The 23,210-nt window shown below is 34.2% G+C and overlaps 2 protein-coding genes across 17 annotated transcripts in view; one reads left to right on the top strand and one right to left on the bottom strand.

The window, feature by feature from the left end:
- Positions 1-23,210, top strand: part of KANSL1L (KAT8 regulatory NSL complex subunit 1 like) — a 151,749-nt gene that overhangs the window by 114,650 nt on the left and 13,889 nt on the right. For all 12 annotated transcript variants that reach the window (XM_064587004.1, XM_045868088.3, XM_045868087.3 and 9 more), the window contains 2 exons: positions 13,892-14,057; positions 17,066-17,173. In XM_064587004.1, the coding sequence (XP_064443074.1) occupies positions 13,892-14,057; positions 17,066-17,173 (274 nt within the window). The remainder of the gene's footprint in view (positions 1-13,891; positions 14,058-17,065; positions 17,174-23,210) is intronic.
- Positions 10,840-23,210, bottom strand: part of RPE (ribulose-5-phosphate-3-epimerase) — a 42,895-nt gene continuing 30,524 nt past the window's right edge. For 4 of the 5 annotated variants that reach the window (XM_045868094.3, XM_045868093.3, XM_045868095.3 and 1 more), the window contains one exon: positions 10,840-23,210. This exon is cut by the window's right edge and continues 15,724 nt beyond it. The gene's annotated coding sequence lies outside the window, so the exon portion shown is untranslated. The other variant, XR_010410284.1, reaches the window with a different exon arrangement.

The raw sequence follows: 23,210 nt of genomic DNA, 5'->3' as shown, positions 1-23,210 counted from the left end.
CAAGAACACCCTGGTCTTGTTTTTCATCTTAAGTGGAAAGTTTTTAGTCTTTTATCATTGACTATGATGTTAGAAATGGATTTTTCATACATCCTTATTATCAGGTTGAGATAGTTTAACTTACATGTTTATAAGTATATCTGTTGGAAAGATTCTCAGAAATTGAATTGCTAGGTCAAAGAGTATGTATGTTTATAAATTTAGTTATCTGGGGCACCTGGGTGGTGCAGTCGGTTAATCATCCAGCTCTTGGTTTTGGTTCAAGTCATGATCTCATGGTTGTAAGATCAAGCCCTGCTTTTGGGCTCCGCACTTAGTGTGGAGTTCGCTTGAGATTCTCTCTCCCTCTCCCTCTGCCCCTCCTGCGCATGTTCTCTCTAAAATAAAGAAAGAAATCTTTTAAAAAGAAATTAATTTTCTTCTTTTTTTTTTGTCAAGTTGCCCTCCATATGGAGATGAACCAGTTTGCATTCCTACCAGCAATGTATGAGTGCCTATTTCTTCATATGTTTATAACACAGTAAAATTTTAAACTTTTGGTCTTTTTGTTTTTAAACAATTTTATAGGTAGAAAACATGGTATCATGGTGTAGTTTCCGTTTACATTATTTTAATATGAGACTGATCATTTTTGCATTTGTTTAAGAGAGATTTTTATTTGTGAACTGACTTCTTATATCTGTTGCCCACTTTTCTGTTGAGCATTTGTTGCCTTTTTATTGATTTTTAGGTGTTTTTCATATATATTAGAAAAATATTTTATATATTTTTCTCACATATACTTAATATATATTTAGAGAAATTTTTCCTTTGTTATGACTTGCTGGTATCTTTCCCCTGTTTTTCCTTACTTTTTTGCCTTTTTTTTCCCCCCATGGAGAAGGTTTTTTTTTTTTTTTTTAAAGATTTATTTATTTAAGAGAGAGAATGAGAGAGAGAGAGAGCACAGGAGAGGGGGGAAGGTCAGAGGGAGAAGCAGACTCCCTGCTGAGCAGGGAGCCTGATGCGGGACTCGATCCCAGGACTCCAGGATCATGACCTGAGCCGAAGGCAGTTGCTCAACCAACTGAGCCACCCAGGCACCCCCCATGGAGAAGTTTTTAATTTTTATTGGTGCATTTATCAAGCTTTATATTATGGCTTCTGGTTTTTGAGTCCAGAGTTCCAAAGTTTTTCCTCATTCTGAGTCATAAAATCATTCTGTATTTTCTTCTTATTTAGTTATTTTTTTTTTCTATTACAGATTCCTTAATACAGACAGTCTGTGATCAAAATGATATTTCACTCCTTAATCAAAGTAATTTAGGGATGCCTGGGTGGCTCAGTTGGTTAAGCATCTGCCTTTGGCTCAGGTCATGATCCCGGGGTCCTGGGATCGAGTCCCACATTGGGTTCCTTGCTCTGTGGGGAGCCTCCTTCTCCCTCTGCCTACCTCTCTCTCTCTTTGACAAATAAATAAAATCTTTAAAAAAAAGTAACAATTATTTTCCCATCAGACTTTACTCAGAGTTACCTAATAAAAGCACCATATGTAGCCACTTAAATGGCTACAGTTCTTAGAATGCTCCCATGCTTCCATTTCTTACTGGCTTAGTACAAGGTTAGTTAGAAGCTGCTAAACATGAATGAGACTTGGGGGATGCAGAATTCCTTTAGGTTAAGCCTGCCACTTGACAAATCCTATCCATCTATGCAGAACTTCTAATCTTTGCATTCAGGAAGGAGTCCTGTTGGGGAAATAGATGTTCATGTGCAATAGGAGAAGCATATACAGCTATTTAGAATAATCTACTTAGTATGTTCTCCCTATTTTTCTTTCTTCTCTCTCTCTTTTATTTTAGAAATACAAACTACCCATCATGTGCCACACAGTGTGTAGGGGATAGCGTGGTGAACACAAGAGAAAGGGTTCTTGCCTTTATGGAGCTTATATTCAGTTTTGGGAGAGATAAAATGTAAATTTTAACTAATGATAGGCTTTGGAAAAAATAGCCAACTAAAGTAAGGACATTGAGTTCTGGGGAAGAAGGTAGTCTCTTTTAGATTAGATAGTTTCACAAAGACTTTTCAAAATAATTGGCATTTGAATAGAGACTTGATTGACATGAAGAGGAAGTACACCATACAAAGATCTAAAGGTGAAGCATTGCAGTGTATCCAAGTAGTTAAACATAGGAGGAAAAACCAGCAGCAAGAAAGAAAGGCCAAAGAAGTAGCTAACCTGGGTGGAAATAGATAATTCAGAGAACAGAATATAATGTCAAGAATAGCGTGTTATAAAAAGGAGCAATAATAGAACCAAAAATTTCCTTTAAAAATGTGAAGAGTTCCCGTAGTTAAAAAACAACATGGTGCTTTCAATTTGAGCATTAAGCGTTAAGTAGCCTACACCTAATCACATTTTAATGAAATTTTTGAAGATATTGGTTGTAAGATCTTAAGGCTTTTTTTTTTTTTTTAAGATTTTATTTATTTGACAGAAAGACACAGCGAGAGAGGGAACACAAGCAGGAGTGGGAGAGGGAGAAGCAGGCTTCCCACTGAGCCAGGGAGCCAGATGAGGGGCTTGATCCCAGGACCCTGGGATCATGACCTGAGCTGAAGGCAGACGCTTAACGACTGAGCTACCCAGGCACCCCAATCTTAAGGCTTTTGAAAGGAAAACAAAACTAACCACAAAAACAACACATGACCTGTAATGGATAAGAATGGAACTGCCGTTGAAATTCTCATCAGTGACTCTAGATGCCAGAAGACAGTGTAACAATATCTCCACAAAGTTCTGAAGGAAGATTATTTTGAACCTAGGGATGAGATAAAATTGCCTTTTTTTTTTTTTTTCCAGATGAAATGATTACATAGGAAATCCAGCAGAATCAACAGATTATTAGAACAAATATGGGCGCCTGGGTGGCTCAGTTGGTTAAGCGACTGCCTTCGGCTCAGGTCATGATCCTGGAGTCCCGGGATCGAGTCCCGCATCGGGCTCCCTGCTCGGCGGGGAGTCTGCTTCTCCCTCTGACCCTCCTCCCTCTCATGCTCTCTGTCTCTCATTCTCTCTCTCTCAAATGAATAAATAAAATCTTTAAAAAAAAAAAGAACAAATATAATTTCTCCACATAAGTAATAACCAATTAAAAATATAATAAAAACAAGATATATCTCCAAAGGTGGACTGTCAAATACCTCATAATTAACAAAGAATATATAAAATTGCTATAGAAATAAGCTTAAAGTTCTTATTACAGGGTGTAAAGTAATAAGTGGGAGACATTCATGCTTCCTGAATCAGTGGTAATTGTGATAAAAATTTTTGCTGGATTTTTTGAAACACATTAACTTATTTAAAAATATATATCCATAAATAGCTAAGTATACTTTAAAAAAAATGATGGGAGGATGGACAGCTGGTAGGACTACCAGAAACTGATTTACAATAATGTAGTATATGGGTTGGCACAAATGCAGACAAATGGATTCCAAATAAGATCTCTATGATAAAACCATTTATGTAAACTTAAAATTACAATGTGTTCCACAATAATGCACACACACACAGAGATCCAAATACATTAGAATAGAGGTGAAAGGAAATAGTAGTGGAGAATGAGGATTAAAAGGGGATATAGGAACACCTGTGTGGCTCAGTTTGTGTCCGACTCTTGAGTTCAGCATAGGACTTGATCTTAGGATCGTGAGTTCAGGCCCCATATTGGGCTACATGCTGGGTGTGGAGCCTACTTTAAAAAAATGGAATATAAAACAGAATAGTATTACATTGTATGATATCATAGTTGTGACCATATCACAATTTTTAATACATTCATCAGCTCTTGGACATTTAGGTTGTTTCTGGGTTTTGGCTATTATGAGTAAAGCTGCTATAAATATACAATTTTTTGTGCCATTGTTTTTAGATGGTATCATTTCATGTTACCAATGAACCAGAGTTCAAATTGTTCCATATTCAACACAATATTATCAGTCCTTCTAATATTAGCTCTTCTACTGGGTATGTTGGTATCATAAGTAAATGATGCTTACTTTGGGTTTAATTTGCCTCCATCTCTTTTTCTAACTTCTTTTAAGGTAGAAGCTTAAAAACATAGATTTTCAGTCTTCTTTTCTAATATAATCATAGAGAGCTATAATTTTCCTTTTGGACACTGCTTTAACATCCTACAACTTTTGATATGTTTTAATTCAAAATATTTTCTAATTTCTCATATGATTTCCTCTTTGACCCTGGATTATTTTGAATTGTGTTTAATTTTCAAATATTTCAGGGTTTTCCAAATATCTTCTGGTTACTGATTTTTTATTTAATCCCATTGTGATTACAAAACATACTGTGTATGATTTCGGTCCTTTTAAATTTATTGAGATTTGTTTTATGGCTCATCATACAGTCTGTCTTGGTGACTATTACAGACATACTTGAAAAGAGTGTATATTCTGTTTTATTTATGGGGTTTTCTATAAACATTTATTAGGTTTATTTAGTTGATAATGCCAGTCAAGTCTTCTATATCCTTACTGATTTTCTTCCTGTTATAAGTGTGGATTTGTCTATTTCTCTTTTTAGTTATTTCCACTTCTGCTTCATATATTTTGAAGTTTGGTTAGTACCTGCATAGATGTTTAGTTTTATTTTTATGTCTTTATGATTTGACCCTTTTATTCCTATGTATTTGTCCATATTCCTGAAATTTACTTTCACTGATACTAATTTAGGGATTAGTGCTTGGGTGGTATATCTGCTTCCATACTTTTACTTGTAACTTATATATGACTTTATATTTAAAGTGGTTTTCTTGTAGACAGTATATGTTTAGGTCTTTTTTATCCAATCTGAAAGTTTCTGCTTTTTGATCAGAGTATTTAGAACATTTACATTTAATGTAATTATAATATAGTTAGATTTAAATCCAACATTTTGCTGTTTATTTCTCTCATGTGTTGTTTGTTTGTTCTTTTTTCCTGCTTCCTCTGCCACCCCCAAATTAATTGTTCTTAGACTGGCCTTTTTGCTTCATTCCATGCATGTGTAGATTATTATTTGACAAATGATTAAAAAGCACCCCATATGGATTTCTGGAGCCCTTTCTCTGTATAGCTTCCCTTCTTAGGGCACTCTTTTCTATAAATTGTAGCTACCATTCTCTCTCTAGACTTCAATATCTGTCTCTTCAAATCAGATAGACTGTCATACTATTTGGACCCCCCTCCTTGTGCCAAAATCTTAGGAACATATCTCCATGCAAAAGCTGTTAGATTTATAGGATCACCTCATTTGTTTTCTTCTCTTAGAGATAACAGTCATATGCTGCCTCTTGTCCAAATTCTGAAAACAGTTGTTTGATATAAGTAGCATAGCTGTACTACTTCATGGACAGAAATGGAGATGCCTTTTTTCCTTCCAAAATTGATTTCTTTTAAAATAGCACATCTCATTTAGCTATTGTTTAATCTCTTTCCTCCACAATAAGTTTGAAAGTGTTTGTATTTATCTCTTTCAAATGTTGGGTTCCTTGAGAAGGACTGCAGTGTCTCTGGTTTCTTATTTCATTTTTCACCCTACTATAGTATGGTGACCAGCAAAAGCATTTTATTGAAATATTTTTTTAAAGGTCAGAGTCACCTTTTAGTTGCCAGATCTAATGCAGAACTTCTGATCCCAGCAATGTGGTGGAATAGTTCTTAGGAAAGCCTCCAGATACAAAATATTAGAATGTAAAATGTAAAAAAAATATTTTATACAATGCATGGTTAATCTGACTAGAAAAATGGAAATCCTCAGAATTGAAAAGGAAGGAAGGACGGGAGAGGGAGGAAGGGAAAGAGAGAGAGAGAGACATTTTTGCTTAATAGTCTTGAGATAGACTGGAGCTGAAGTCTAGAACCGGGAGATATGAGGAGGCAAATTAGAAATCCTGCATAAAGCCAAGGGCCTTCAAATGCTACTCACTTTGTTAATGGGTGAACTAGAACTCAAACCTGCTACACAGAGATGCAAACATGTCTGCCTTAGGCTCTGACTAAATATGGAAAAAAGAGTGTCTGCATAGAATTTATAATAACAGATTAGGCCTTTTATATCTTTAAAGTGTGACATACTTCAGATGTGACTTATTTAAAAAGACAAAAACTAGGTTTTAAAATAGGTAAGCTCATGTTCCAGGCTGGCAAACTTCCAGTGTTACCATTATCATCTACAGAATGTAAAATCAAGTAAGTTCAATATGCCTTTTTTTTTTTTTTTTTAAAGATTGTATTCATTTATTTGAGAGAGAGAGTGTGAGAGAGAGAAAACACGGGAAGGGGGTAGGGTCAGAGGGAGAAGCAGACTCCCCGCTGAGCAAAAGCCTGATGCAGGACTCGATCCTGGGACTCCAGGATCATGACCTGAGCCAAAGGCAGACGCTTAACTGACTGAGCCACCCAGGCACCCAGGTAAGTTCAAAGTGTTTACGAAAAATAAATTAGGGGGGTGCCTGGCTGGCTCAGTCAGAAGAGCATTTGACTCTTGATCTTGGAATCATGAGTTCAAGCCCCACACTGGGTGTAGAGATTACTTGAAAAGAAAATATTTTTAAAAATTAATTAGTAATATGATTGGATAGATACAACTATGAAGAGAGAATTGTGTGTTGGGGAATAGATATGAATGAAATAGATGTAGAGAAATAAGAATTGGAAAATGTGAAAAGAGATTAATTAATAAATATAGAGGTTAAAGGAGAAGATCTAATATATATATGTCTTCAGAGAAGGAAACACCCAGGAGAGCTGGCTCTGCAACCACTTTTACCCTAGAGCTTTGGCAGGAATTTTCAAATTTGGTGCACATGCTAGTAGATGATAGCTATTGGGGATGCTCTTGGTGGCATTTTGGGAGACCTGAATCACATGGCTAGTTTTCACTTCAGAACATTTTGACCATTGTTCTTCTCAACATTTGCTGAATACTGGGACTGCACAGAGCAGGAGACTTAAAAACATAAATGAAAAAGCCCCTTAAAAGCAGGGTGATATTCAGTATACCCTTAAGACTTTTTATCTTAAGGTCTGGATAATCAGGAGGAATTTTATAAAATACATCAAACACTTGAAAACCTTGAAGGGCCAAGAGCAAATCAGATACATTAACCATACCAGGGCTGCAACCTGGACTTAATTGAGGAACACTCACGTTAGATTAAAAGGGAGAAATCTGCACTGTATCTACTTAGCAATAGGAAGAGAGAACTCTCTCTAAAGGAAGATTACATCATATGGAGAATTTTGATTTAAAAAAAACATTTGTCATTCAGTTAAGGATTACTAGACATTGCGGAGAGCCTGGGTGGTGTAGTTGGTTGGGCGTCCGGCTCTTGGTTTTGGTCAGGTTGTGATCTCAGGGTTGTGAGATCGAGCCCTGCGTTGGACACTGCACCCCACGTGGAGTCTGCTAGAGATTCTCTCTCCCTCTACCCTTCCTACTCTTGCTCTCTCTCTTCCTCCCTCTCTCTCAAATAAATAAATAAATCTTTAAAAAAATTACTAGGCATTGCAAAAGATGGGGACCACATGGCTAGTCTTCAAGAGGAAAAACAGACAATAGCATCATACTGTCAAGTGATTCTCATATTGGATTTAGCTGCTAAGAACTTTAAAATGACTGTGATTAATATGTTTTAAAAAATAGAGAACAAGTAGGAAAAATAAACAAATAGACTGTTTCACCAGATAATTGGAGTCTACTTTTTAAAAAGACACTCCTATGAACATTTCAAACTGAAAAATACAACATGTGAAATTAATACCTTACCAGATGAATTTAACTACAAATTAGATTACAAATAAGAGCAGAAGTCAGGATTAATAAATTAAAAGACTTATTAATATAAAATACCAAGTGGAAGCATAGGGATTAGAAAGAATTTTAAAAATACAAAAACCACAACAGAAGTGTGCGACAGTGAAAAAAATCTAACCATATATGTCCTTGGAGTCTAGGAGAGAGAAGAGAGAGAATAAGGCGGAAGTACCATTTGAACAAACAATAATAGAGTGTTTCTCAAACTAAAAAGAGACATTAACCCGTAGATTCCAGAAGTTCTGTGAACCTCAAAAAGAACAAATATTTAGAAATTACATAAAGGCATATTATGGCAAGCCTGCTAAAATGAAAAACATAGAGAAAATTTTAAAAGAAGTCAGGGTAAAAAAGACATATTACTTTTAAATCAGGGCAACAATAAAACTTAACTACTAACCAGAAACAGTGGAAGCCAGGTGAAAATGAAGGTATCCTTAAAATGCTGAAAGAAAAAATGGAAAAAAAAAAAACAACCTAGAATTCTGTAGTCACAAAAAAATCCTTTAAAAATGATAATATACATAAGTTTCAGATAAATAAAAGTGGAGAGAATTTGACAGCAAATCTATAGTATAATAATAGCAAAGGAAGAAGAAACATGATCTCAGCTGGAAACAGAATTATAGAAAGGAGCTAAAAAAAAAAAAGGATAAGTATATGGGTAATATAAATTTTGACAGTAATACTAATAGTAGAGGCGCCTGGGTGGCTCAGTTGGTTAAGCGACTGCCTTCGGCTCAGGTCATGATCCTGGAGTCCCTGGATCGAGTCCCGTGTCTCCCTCTGACCCTCCCCCCTCTCATGTGCTCTCTGTCTCTCTCATTCTCTCTGTCTCAAATAAATAAATAAAATCTTAAAAAAAAAAAAGTAATATATATTGTAGTGTTTTGAATATATGTAGAATTAAAGTGGCAACAACAATAACACAGAAAGTGGAGAGTAAATGGAGTTAAAGTGTTCTAATGTCTCACTGTTTTCAGGAAATGGTAAAAGGAATAATTTGTATTCTCTAAAAGCAAACAAGTTAAAAATGTACATTATAATCTCTAGGGAAACCACTAAAAAGTAAAAGAATGTATAAATCTGATTAATCCCAAAGAAATCAAGATAGGAATCAATGAAATACGAACATACATATACAATTAAATTTTATATACAGTGTAGAAAGTAAACAAATCCAATTGCTGGTTCTTTGAAAAGAAATTGATAAATCCCAGCAAGATTCTTCAAGAAGAATCCAAGGTTGGTTTGACATTTAAAACTTTGTTAATATAATTAATTCACCGGGCGCCTAGGTGGCTCAGTTGGTTAAGCGACTGCCTTTGGTGCAGGTCATAATCCTGGAGTCCTGGGATTGAGTCCCGCATCGGGCTCCCTGCTAAGCAGGGAGTCTGCTTCTCCCTCTGATCCTCCCCCCTCTCATGCTCTCTCTCTCTGTCTCATTCTCTCTCTCAAATAAATAAAATCTTTAATATATATATATAATTAATTCACCACATTATTAAACTTAAAAAGGGAAAATCGTGTAATCATTTCAGTGGGTTCACAAAAAGTATATGATTAAATTCTACATTAATATATTTAAAAAATACTTTTGGCGGCCTATGAATATATTCTGATAAAGAGTATGATCCCCTCCTAAAAAAATCTACAATTATTCTTAATCCATATCATTCTTAATTCTTAGAAATTAAAAGCATTTCCTTTATAATATGGACCAAAACAATATCTTCTTTGGTCATTTCTAATCATTACTAAACTGGTGAGCCCATCTAGCATGGTTGGAACCCCATAAATAATGATAAAATAAAATAAAATTTTAGGATTGAGTGAAAGAAGCTAAACTGTCACTATTTGTAGATAATATGTTTGGGTAATAGAAAACTAAAAGAAACTACAAATATATTATTAGAGTAAGAAAGTTTAGTAAAGTTGTGGGGTATGTTCAAAATATAAAAGTCGATTTTATTTTTAAATTCATTTTACAATTGAAAAAAATAAATATTAAAGTACCAAAAAAATACAACTAACAAAATATGTGAAGACTTTTAGAGAAGAAAATTACAAAGTTTTGTTGAAAGAAATTAAAGGATCTAAATAAATGAAGAGAGATGTTATATTCATGGATTGGGTGACCTTTAGTTATGATATCAAAATCAAAAATCTCCCAGTTGATTTACAAACTTCAGTGTAGAAAAGCTCTACAGGTTTTTGATGGAAATTAAGCTGTTTCTAAAATTTATGCAGAAGAGTAAAAGCCAGTAATAGCCAAGACACCCCCGAGGAACAAGGTAGAGAAACTTGGAATATCATATATCGAGTTGTAAATAATGTAGTAATTAAGACATTGGTTATTAGCATAGACACAAATGGTACATTAGAGGTTCCTGGAATAGTCCCATACATATATGGAATGTGGTAGCATTGTAGATCAACTGGAAGAGGATGTTCAATGAAAGGTGTTTGGTGAGTTGATGATCCATGTAAGAAAAAAAATTAGATTGAGATTGGATTCACGTCATGCACCAAAAAAATCAATTTCGGGTAAAGACCTAAGTACAAAAGGCAAAACCTTAAAACTTTAGGGAAAAAAAAAAAAGTGGAAGAACATCTTTTGACTTCAGGATAGGGAAAGACTTTCTCATAAAGATACAAAATGCAAACTATATGTAAAGAAAACATTTAAGTTAACATCTGTTGATCAAAAGACATTGCAAAGAAAGTGAAAAGAGCTCAGAGGATTTGTAATTTTCTAGAGTGTGTAAAGAAAACTTTAAAAATCAGTAAGAAAAAGACATTCCAAGAGAAAAATCATCAGAATATGTATTTCCCAAAAGAAGGAAAAGTGAATGGCCAATTTTAAGTATGAAGAGGTGGTCAACTTAAAGAGTAAGCAGAACAATGCAAGTTTCAACCATGAGCTAATATTTGTATGCTCTGAGATTTGCAAAAATAAAATCTGACAATATGCATGTTGGCATGAATCTAAAGCAGTGAGAGCCAAGGTCGGCTTTATTGGAGTATAAATTTAGTTACAAGTACTTTGTAATACAATATATCATCTAGTGAAGTTGAATGTGTGCAATCATGCGTTTCTTTAACCTAGCAATTCCATTTCTAGCAGTATACTCCAGAGAAATTCTTACACCCATGTACCAGGAGACAAGATATTCATACTAGCATTGTTCGTAATATTAAAAAGCGAGAAACATTCCAGATATTTATAAACAGGAGGATGATGAATTGCATGTACATAATGTTGGGTAATACAGCAGGCAAATACATTTAACAGTATTCTGTCTATATACATTTTAAAGCATACAGATTTAAAACGTTACATAGAATTACATGTATTCATGTGGAAAAACTATAAAGGAAATCAAGGAAATGATAAAATTAAAATTCAGGATAGCAGTTACTCCTGGAGGTATGAGAGAAAATATGTGATTAAGGAGGCACATTGTGTTAGTTAAGATACAGGTTCAGCTGCATTTGACAGAAAACCCACATAGTGACATAAACAAGATACAAGTTTATTTGTCTTATAACAGGTTGAAAATATCCTAGGCATGACAGTTATGTTCTACATGGTTATCTAGGAGCCAGGCTCCTCTTTTTTGGAGCTCCTCATCCACATGGTTATGATGGCTCATCACCACAGCTACATATCAAGTGTAATGTGGAAGAATGGAGGAGTAAGTGACCTTAAAAAGGAAGTTGCACATGAAAACTTCCCTTCATGGTCTTTTGGCTAGACCGTATCCATTGTATAGTAATTTTTAGATCCAAGGAGGCTTGAGAAAGGTGCCTAGCTGAAAATCAGGAGTTCTAGAACAGAGAGAAAGAGAAAGAGAGCACAGGTATTGGGAGGAAAGTAGCAATTTCTGCCACAGGCTCATGCGGCCAGGGTAGGAGGGGAAAGCATAAAGGTATTGGTATTGTTCTGTTTCTTGAAATAGGATGGTGAGTATAGTTGTCTTTTTAAAATTTTATGCCTTCCCTATAAATTATATGCTTTTGTATATATGGAATGTTTCATTATTAGAGCTAAAAAGTTTAGTGGATACTTTTTAGCTTTATTTTGCTTGAATCTTATGCAGCATATGGTACTGTTGATCACACCCTCTAGACATACGGATTTTTATTGGCAAGAATCTCCTGGTCTTTCTCTTATTTTTCCATCCATTCCTTTTCAGCCTCCTGGGCTTCACTTTCTCTGCAGGGAACAAAAAGGCCTTTCCTAGATGCCCCTCACTTGTCTCCATAATTATTTAGGATAGTTTCAAATTGGCTAATGGGTTTCCTGGATTTGGAAAAATTGCAAGAGAAAACTAATTATATGGTAAATATTCAGATTTTATCACCTTTTATTCATAATGCTCTATCCATATATGGAAAAGGGAGGTTAGCACATTTTTTTCTTTGTAATTTTAAATATTTTTTATACCTTTCTGAAGTATATCATAAAAGGGCAAATAATTCTAGAGTGAGTCCAGAGAACCAGTGTATCTTGTAAAGGTAAGAAACAGCAACTGTTCTCATAAGTATATACATAAAACATCATTAGAATAAATCTTGGAAATGACTCACACTATTATAATCATGTATAAACATGTGATATCTTTTTATAAAAACTCAGCAGTTTACTTGACCTCTCAGAATGACTGCATTTCCTAACCCTCCTTGCAGCTAGGTATAACTGTCTGACCTAGGGCTTGGCTAATGGAATGTAAACAAAAGTCACTACATGATAAATTTTAGCATATGTTAACAGGAACTATTTTTTCCCCAATGAAATAGTCTCAGGCATACATGCATTTGAGAATTTGTATTCACTTAAATTTTTATTAAAGCAAGTAAGATAAAATTCAGTTAGCATTCAAGTTTCAACCATATGTCAGAGACTGTGTCTGGTTCTGGGAATACAGGATTGAGCAAATTCTAGTCCCAACCTTCAGGGAACTAATAGTAGTCCAGAGGAAATCTAGGTGAATGCTATTGTTATAGATAGATAATGCCTAAGGTGCTGTGGAAACACAGAAAATGCCAAGGTTAGCTGGGAAACTCAAACTCAAGACAGTTGACAAAACCTAATGTGAGTTTATAAAATAAAAGCATTTAAAAATAGCATCTAAAGATCTCAGTTGTTATAAGCATTTTAAATATCAGTTACATTAAAAAAGAAAATGAGTCCAAATGTTGTTATAGGAGGTAGAGGTTAGGGGGGAGGGAAGGAGTACAAATGAGCTCTCTTAATTTTTGAAGTATTTTATCTATTGTATAGATCTTTTCTTTGTATACTAATTTTATAACCAGAAAAAATAATTTAAAATCCAGTTTTTAAACAGAATATGTATTTCTTAATGTAGTAACATAACTTTTTTTTGATTTAGCAACATGGTTTTCTTAAAATTCCTGGACTCAAGTCTTTTAACTTTATTTTCAGAAACACAAACTCATGTAACATATATAGTGTGTGTTTTATACATATCTTTTTTAATGTATTAAGTTAAATCTTACTTACTGTAAACATGTACAATGCTCATAGTACTTCACAGTAATTCCAGTGTAGATATTGTCTGACATTGGAATTTAAGGCAGAGATTCAAATTTCATTCACTGACTGTAACAGATTGCAAGGAGGAAAACAGTATGCACAATTCTTAATCTTCACATAGCACCTGCTCTTACAGTTCTCACCAATATGGGATGTAGCTATTCTCTTTTAACCCAACATTCCTCAAACTCATTTCTCTTTATTGTGATTTCATAAGGTGAGGGAAAGACCCATTTTCACAGACGTTGCTCTTCCTTTTGAAAAACTGAAAAGGGATTAGTAAAATCTCATCACATTTATGGCCTTTAATAACTTCTCTCATAAACCCTCTGTCATTTTCAAGCTTTTTCTCCAAGGTGATTTATTAAGCCAGGACTTTCTAGTACCATTCAGATACTGTACTCTATAACTGTTACATCCTCTCTGATTCAGTTTTTAAGCAAAAATGAAGTCTTTTTTTTTCTTCCTTGCAGACTTTGCCTTCAAAAGAAACAACATTTTTAAATACTACACAAATGCCTTGCTTGCAATCAGCTTCAACTTGGAGTAGCTGTGAACACAATTCAAAATCTCAGATATTAAGAGAACATGTATCAGAATTGGACTCTTCTTTCCATTCTGTCCTATCATTGCCATCAGGTAAGCCTACTTATAAAAAAATTTCTAAGTAAACTGTGAATATATTCTGTGGTGAAGTCTAATCCTATAGATAAAAGGAATCTAATAAAAATTTTATCAATTATTTTGCCACTGGATATTAGAACTAAACAGTTTTCATAGAGGAATTAATCCTGTGAGTTAATATTCTACTTTTGCAAGTTGATTCTTAAATTCCTTGGAAACCATTTTGAGTTATATTGGGAAATAACTAGCTTTTGATCTTTTCAGTGTTAAAATTTAGAATTTTATTGATAAAGTGACTATGCCATTGAAATGTTTCTCAGTAAGTCTTTCCTATTCCTTTTCTTTCCTAATATGTTGTTTTGCATGGAGTTTTCTCTGCTATATAATATTCCTCTGCTTATAATCAGCATTGAGTTCCTTTGGGATAAGAAATTGCCCATCTTTAGGTATAGTCATCTTTTGAACTTCAAGAAAATCTGTAATCTGTAACTGAGTGAATGAGGCATGTATAGGCCCACATCCCTTTAACTTTCTAGTTCTTGGTTTTTGTTGGAACCGTTCCTGTTCTTTTTTTTTTTTTTAAGTTTTGGGGGTTTTTGTTTGTTTGTTTTTAGTAATCTCTATGCCCAATGGGGGGCTCAAACTCAAAACCCCAAGATCAAGAGTTGCATGCTCTCTGAGCCAGCCAGGCACCCCTCCAGTTGTTTCTGTATTGAACTGAAGTAAATATTAGGGTAAAAAAGGAAACAGTCTTCACACTGGTTATCTCAGGTTCTTCTCTTTAAGGGAAGACATCTCAAATGGGCTTTTGTTTCCTTTTCAGCTTTTGGTTTTTATCATCCAGGGACTGCTCCTCTTTGTAAAGCACTATTTTCTGTACCTATTCCTGCCCTGAATCCTGAATCTTTGTTTTCTTACCAATTTTTGAGTAGTTTCTTAGCTACACCATACTTAGAATTAAGTTCCTGGGGGCGCCTGGGTGGCTCAGTCGTTAAGCATCTGCCTTCGGCTCAGGTCATGGTCCCAGGGTCCTGGGATCGAGCCCCGCATCGGGCTCCCTGCTCAGTGGGAGACCTGCTTCTCCCTCTCCCACTCTCCCTGCTTGTGTTCCCTCTCTCGCTGTGTCTCTCTCTGTCACATAAATAAATAAAATCTTAAAAAAAAAAAAAAAGAATTAAGTTCCTGGCAGGAACTATGTTCCCATCTTTGAGGAAAGCTTAATAATAGAAAGAAACAATAATAAATATAACAATGGTAATGCAGCTAACATTTGGGCTTAGCATACCTGTAAGCACATTACATTTTCTTGTTTAATTCTTCCAGTTTTCCTCTTTATCTTACATACAAGAAAACTGAAGCTTACTATTCTAAGATCATACAGCTAGTAAATGATGGAGGCAGGATTTGATGTGAGGTAGTCATACTCCAGAGCCACACTCCTAACCTTTACTCTTCACTGCCTTTCTGTTTTCTCCTGCTACATTTGTTTCTCTGATATAACCCTGAGAGCTGGCATTAATTATCCTTCATTCAATCCTCTTATGTCCCTTCCAATAAGTTAAGATTAACTTCCCCACCTATTAATTAGGTTATTCATTTCTTCTTGCATTCATTTAATAAAAATCTGAATACCTACTATTTACTAGGTACTAAAAGTATAAATACAAATAAATCCCTCAAAGTACTTGCATTCTAGTTTAAGACAACTGAAATGTAAACTAATAAGTGTATTAAAGTGTTGTGAAATATTCTTATAAAAGCCCAAAGGTGTGGGTACTAAGGAAGGTATATGGGTGGAACAAGGGCCTTCCCTAGTTATGTCATGTTTTCTCACAACTCATGAGGAACAGTGGTAGAATAGGTGATATTTTCTTTATAAAAGTAAGTGGTATTTCTTTGGAGAAATAAACTTATAAAAGTTTTGGCAACTGGAAAATACTGGATTCCTGAAATGCTTAAATAACATATTTAATTTGTAATCTTAGTTTCATTTTATAGTTTTTGTATGATCATAGTATATAGTGTTAGGACTAATCTTTCCTACCTCTGTTCTGTCCCTTTGGGATAGACTCCATGTTGAAACTCATGAACTTTTTTTTTTTTTAAGTGTATTTTTCCACACTTGAGTATGGATCTGTTATTAAAATATATCATTTGAGGGAGAGATACTTTTTTGGTTAAAATCCAGACCCGTTATGGGTCTGTTCTGATTTATGTGTTCATAATTAGTTTTTTTTCAGTAGCAAAACTTTCAATACATCAACTACTTTATAAAATATTTCTTTGTTTCTTAGGAAGAAGTTTAGGTGTCTCTATTAAATACTTCTGAAGATGGTTTTGTTTTTGCATTCTTGATTGAGGAAAAAACTTTAATAAATGTGAAGCACATCTACTTTATTATTTAGCTCCTCTTTTGGTTGTGAGAATATAGAATATAAATATAGTGAATTGACATCTCAGTCTATTTAAAGGAAGAGAGCTAGTCTGTAAATGTGTTTTAATCTTTGTAAAAGTATATTCTGTGATTCATAATACTAGTAAACTAAGGGAATGTGAAACTTGGTGTTTTCATCAAAGGTAGCATCTGAATTATAATGGTTTTCCCTCAGGTAATTAAAACATATCTTTCAGAAACCTCATTATTTCAAATGTAAAGTTTGTGGGGGTGGGGTGGAATGAATAAGTCAGCTAGGTTTGGCTGTATGTTTTATTCAAGACCTTTGGATACATTTGTTTTATCTGGGAATAGTACTTACTAATACTTACAATTTTGATCATCTTATCTATTATTTTGGTTTATGAACTTATTCATCATTAGAGTTTTTGTTTATTTAGTGCATATAATCACTGCTGTCTGTATGCTTGGAGAGAGTACTTTGCCACTTCTGATAGTTGTAACATTTCAAGTTTTTGCTTATTTTTCTAAGCTTATGTGCTACTTAGAGAAAGAAAGCAATCTTAGTATTAGAATCTATAAAAAATGATATTCACTAAAAGTACTTTTTTTTACTTTATTTTTCCAGATGTGCCTCTTCATTTTCACTTTGAAACACTGTTTAAAAAGACTGAAATAAAAGGAGATCTTGCTGAAAATAAATTTATAGGAGACTGTGTCATATCTCCATCACCTGGTATGTCATTTACAAATCTTATACTTTATATGCCTTTTTCATCTTTCAGATACTGTTTTTGCTTTCTAAGGAAATAAAATTTAACAAAGGAACAAGATGTAAATCCTTAATTTTTAATACTCACTTTTTATAAATCACACATATACACACACATGTAGAAAATACACAGGAGTGATCCTAACAAGAAAGGTGATACTTATAGAATGAAAATTATGAAATATCATTGATAAATATAAAAGGAAATCTAAATACACATGGAGAATACAGCATTCCTAGATGATAGGATTAATAAGGATATCAATTCTTCCTATTGGTTTATATGTTTAATGCAATGTAACTTGAAGTTCTAAAAGAATTTGGTTAACTTAACAAAATAATTGTAAAGCCCATTGGGAAGAATAAATGGGAAAATACAAAACTAACTGCTGGAAAAAGTATTAAGACAATCTGTCCTAGCCGCACATGGAAACATAACAAAAATCTGTAATAGTTATTAGCATAGATTTTGTATACATTTAGGAAAGTAAATCCATGAAGCAGACTATATAGCTTATACTTTATTATATAAGGGAAGAATTGTAAATCAATGAGAACATGGAGAACTATTCAATAAATAGTATTGTTAGTACTGTTAGTCTTTTGGGGGAAATTTTGTTTACATACTTGTTTCATACCATGTATTAGAATAAATTGTAGTTGGTTCCAAGAATTTGAAGAATTAAAACACTAAAATTACAAAATAAAACTAGAAGAATTATAATGAAATAGTTATGAGTATTATGAATGGGGGCGGGGACATTGTGTTTGGAAACAATCAGAAGAAAAACATCAACATGTTTTGACTGTCTATAAAGCGAAAATCTTCTTAATATCAAAAAAGTCATACAAACTAAGAAAAATTACTTCCAGATGAAATAATCATCTACCTCAAAAACTCAAGAATCAACTCAATGCCTGTTAGAATTGGAGTTCTAAAAAGTAGATTTTAAAATAAATTTATAAAAATCAGCCTTTATAAATACCAGTAATAACCAGTTAGAATATGTAAAAGAATTATACTAGACACACTGACTGAAAATATAAAATATCTAGGATTAATTAAACTTAGTAAGGACCTACATGAAGAAAACTTAAAAAGTTTACTAAGGAACACAAGAATATGTGCCTATAGAGAGAAATAACCCTGTTCCTATCAGAAGACAGTATTGTCTGAGGTGCCTGGGTAGCTCAGTCAAGTGTCCAGCTCTTGATCTCAGCTCAAGTCTTGATCTCAGGGTCATGAGTTCAAGCCCCACATTGGGCTCCACACCCAGCAGGGAGCCCACTTTAAAAAAAAAAAAAAAAAAAGACAGTATTGGAACTTAAGATGTTATTTTTCCCCAGCTTAATTTATAATGTAACTCTTTTTTTTTTTTAAGACTTTATTTATTTGACTAGAGAGACACAGCGAGAGAGGGAACACAAGCAGAGGGAGAGGGAGAGAGAGAAGCAGGCCTCCCGCTGAGCAGGGAGCCTGATGTGGGGCTCGATCCCAGGACCCTGGGATCATGACCTGAGCCAAAGGCAGACGCTTAACCGACTGAGCCACCCAGGCATTCTGGTATTCTTTTCTTTTGGAACAAAGTTATTCTGAAGTTTATCTGAGAGAATAAATGTTGAATAGCTAATAAAATTTTTAAACGATCAGTAAGAAGGAGGTGCCAGGTAGCAAAATTGTAAAGCTATAATCATTATTTTATTGTGGTATTGATGGAAGTCAGATCTAGGAAACTAAATATCCTAGAGACAGTCCCAACTGTCCATTATATGATAAAAAGGTGGTTTTTCCTATCAGTGTGGGAAGGATGGCCTCATCAATAAGTAATAACAATAATTCTTATGAAGCATTCCTTACATGCCACTACTGGTTGAAGGGCTTTATATTTGTTGATTGCTTTAATCTGTACAGCCCTATAAAGTGAGTATAATGATTTTCTTCCTTGACTGATTTTCCCAAAGTCACATATGAGTAGTGATAGGGTCAGGATTCAAGTCCAAGCAGTCTGGCTCAGAGTCCATGTTTTAAACAACTAAGTTTCTTCTAAAATCAGTGGATTAAACAATGACTTTTTGGGGAAAAAAAGAGATCTCTACCTCATACAGCACATTAATGTTCATCCATCTTAAATTTATTTTAAATACATTCCAGATGGATTAAAGAGTTAAATGTTAAAAGTGCTGTCTTAAAAGAATTAGAAGAAAAAAACTGATGTATTTAATGATGATGATAATGAAAATGATAATCTTAAGTAACATTTACTGAGTGCTTATGTGTAGACACTCTGCTAAATATTTACTATTTTTTCTGATTACATTAGGACATTTAAATGTTATAATCATCAATTCTGGCAAGATGTGTATAGTAAAAAGAGGACCCTCAAATATTTTAGATAGCATTAAGAATACAGACCTTTTGGGAAGTACTGTGAAATTAATTACAATGCCTTTAAACTATGTATTCTTTAAATAAGCTCATTGAGGAAAAATAACTATTTACTTGTGCAAATGTTTACTAAAGTGTTAACTGTATTTTGACCCAGTAAATCCATTTCTGGTAACCTAGCCTAATGCTTAATATAAAACCACCTTTATTTACAAATCTATTCATTTTACCATTATTTGTGTTAATGAAAAATTAGAAACAACTTAAAGAGCATAATTGAGATATGGTTAACACAGTGGAACATGCAACTTTTAAAAATATCTTTAAAGTTCATGTAAGGATGGAAACATCAAAGAATGTCAAGTAATAGAAAAGGACAAACATGTTTTACTTCTGTGTATGGTATGATTATAACCATGTAAAAATGTTCATTCTTCTACCAACCAAATGCAATGTGTGGGTCTTTTGGGGATCCTGATTTGAACAACTCAGCTGTACACATACACACAATTTTTGAGATAATGAAATTTGAACACACATGGCTGTTGAATATTAATGAACTTTGTTAGATGTAATAATGCATGTGGTTATATAAACACACACACACACACACACTTTATGTTTCTTAGAAATTCAAGCTCACATATCTGTAGATGGGATTTGCTTTAAAATAGGTAAGCAAAAGGGCGCCTGGGTGGCTCAGTTGGTTAAGCGACTGCCTTCGGCTCAGGTCATGATCCTGGAGTCCCGGGATCGAGTCCCGCATCGGGCTCCCTGCTCAGCGGGGGGTCTACTTCTCCCTCTGACCCTCTCCCCTCTCGTGCTCTGTCTCTCATTCTCTCTCTCAAATAAATAAATAAAATCTTTAAAAAAAAAATTTAAAAAAAATAGGTAAGCAAAAAAAAAAAAATGTTGGGGAGATGAAACAAGATTGGTCACTAGTTTGTAATCGTTGATAATGAATGATAGGTATAGGGGAGATTATTCTTCTCTTCTTCATTTGTGTTTGTTGAAATTTTTCCACAGTAAAAAGTTTTTAAAGAATTGAAAGCACTAAGGACAAGGAGCTGTTGTCTATGCTTAGGGAAAAAAGACTGAAGAAATACAGGAAAATATAGGGTTATGTTCAAATACTTTTTCATGATACAATTCGTCTACTTGTAATTTATACTGAGACTAATTTTAAAAAAAGAAAAAATGCATGCATGAAGGTGATTGTTTTAAGAATAACCATAATAGGAATATCATGATGATAACAACTAGCTCTAACAGCTAGGGGATAGTTAAATGATATTATCTCTAACCAGAAGAATGTTAGGTAACCATTTGAAAAAATAACAATGAGTGAATTAATCAAATATGAAAAATACAGTTGTACATATATTTAAATGAAATTACATTTGAAATGTGAATATGAAATGTATGCATTTGTTTCACTAAAAGGAATATACAAAAATGAAATTATATGCTGTTAGGTAAGTGAGATTAGGTGATTATATTATTTCTAATGTTGTTATTTATCTGAAATTTAAAAAAGGGCAGTGTAAATGTGTTAGGCACAGAAGTAATAGTAACGTATCAATAATGTAATGACATGCTAGTAATGGAGGAATTAAGAGCTCGGAACAGAATATATTTGAGATGAATGCTGCAATATTATTAGGCAAATCAATGAAGTACATTCTATTGTATCCCAATCTCTCTGCCCTTATTTACTTTCCCTACCACTCCCAACCCAAATAATTAAGCATTAATTAGATTTCATCCTATGTAACCATGTCTGAAATACTGGTCATTATTATTTGTTGTTAGTGATTTCTGTAGAATTAAATAAAACTAGAGTTCAACATTTATTGACCACTTACTCTGTACTAGGCAGACTAAAGACTCAAAAGTGAATCACAGGGAATCAAAGAAATTATAATGTAATAAGAGGAAGCAGACACACAAACTATTAAAATGATGTGGCCACAGATATGATAAAAAGAGTCTAAAAAGAAGAGGGAGTATGTAACTCTGCCTAGGGGAAGGCAAGAGGAAGGGAGGGGTAAGAGTAATGGGGAGAGGGCAAGAGGAACTCCAGAAAGATGGTGATGCCAAGTATGGCTTTAAATACTTGACTGGAATTTAGAGGAAGAAGAGTAAAGTGTTCCAAATCATTGTTTCTCAAACTTTTACGTGCAAACAAGCTACTTGAGGGATGTTGTTAGAACGCAGTTTCTGATTCAGTAAGTCTGGAATGGGGTCTGATTCTGCATTTCTAACAAGTCCTAGGTGGTTCAAATGCTGTTGGCCCATATTGATTTTAAAATGAAAACAAACGTGATTTGTCATGGAGACATAAAACTGTGATGTATTCAAGTATATACAAAATGCCTGGTATTATAGGGTAAATTGTGTGAAGGTAAGTAGATGGATGTTTGTGTGCTTTGTCACAGAGCTTTTATTTATCCTCTGTTGTCCAGAAGAATTTTAAGAATGCACAGCTGACTCAGGTAACAAGTAGGGCAAAGACAAATTGTAGTGGTTTGAAGAGTAAATGATTAGTTGCCAATTCTGAGGAAATACCAGGCAAAGCCAACTAAGGGCCTGTACTCATCAAAATATGCAGTCATGAAAGACAAGACAGTGGAACTATTTCAGATACAAGAAAACTTTAGACACATGACAACTAAATGCAGAATGAACAGAATTTTCTATAAAGAACATTATGGGGCGCCTGGTGGCTTAGTCGGTTAAAATGAACAAATTTACAACTATGGACTCTTAACCGCTTAACCGACTGTTAAGCGGTTAAGCGTCTGCCTTCAGCTCAGATCATGATCCCAGGGTCCTGGGATCGAGCCCCGCATCAGGCTCCCTGCTCAGTGGGGAGCCTGCTTCTCCCTCTCCCTGCCGCTCTGCCTACTTGTGCTCTTTCTGTATCAAATAAATAAAAACCTTAAAAAAAAAAAGATTATAGGAATAATTGGTCCATAGTTAATAGTATTAAATTTGATTTTGATAGTTGTGTGGCTATGTAAGACAATACATGTTGACAAATTTACAGGGACATTGTGTCAGCAACTTAATCTCACTGGAGTTCAGAAAAACAAAACAAATAAGATAAACTTAACATTTGTGGAATCTGAATAAAGGGTATATGGGACTTCTTTTTACTATTGCAAGCTTTCGGTTAGTCTGAAATTATGTCAAAATGAAGTTTATTTTTTAGAGTGGACAGATGAGAGAGGAACAGTGGCACCACAACCCACACAAGCAAGCCAAAACCTAGGGCTCAGGCTTCTCCACCTACACTTCTTCGTATCTAAACCCATTATCAGTATGATCTTAACTCATTTGTTTCAAACATGCTCCTGTCTTCATTTCTACCACTTTCAGAGGCCAATCTAATGATCCCTTATCGATACTGAAATAGCCTAATCAATTATTTCCCTCCAATCCCTGTAGCTAGTGATCTTTGGAAAATGTAAACCTGCCTACGTCACACCTGTTCCCCACCCCCATTCCTTAAAATGTGTGACAGAGGGAATATTATAGGAGACCGCTAAAGCCCTACGTACCTAGGATGACTCCTACCTGTTCGTGGTTCTTTTTCACTATACTTCCTTACTC

This window comes from Mirounga angustirostris, unplaced genomic scaffold, assembly GCF_029215605.1.
Source record: "Mirounga angustirostris isolate CCGP_5_RB_7025 unplaced genomic scaffold, mMirAng1.0.hap1 SCAF_3, whole genome shotgun sequence".
Classification (NCBI taxonomy): domain Eukaryota; kingdom Metazoa; phylum Chordata; class Mammalia; order Carnivora; family Phocidae; genus Mirounga; species Mirounga angustirostris.
Note: the sequence above shows the minus strand (reverse complement) of the source record. Positions and strands in the feature narration are given on the sequence as shown.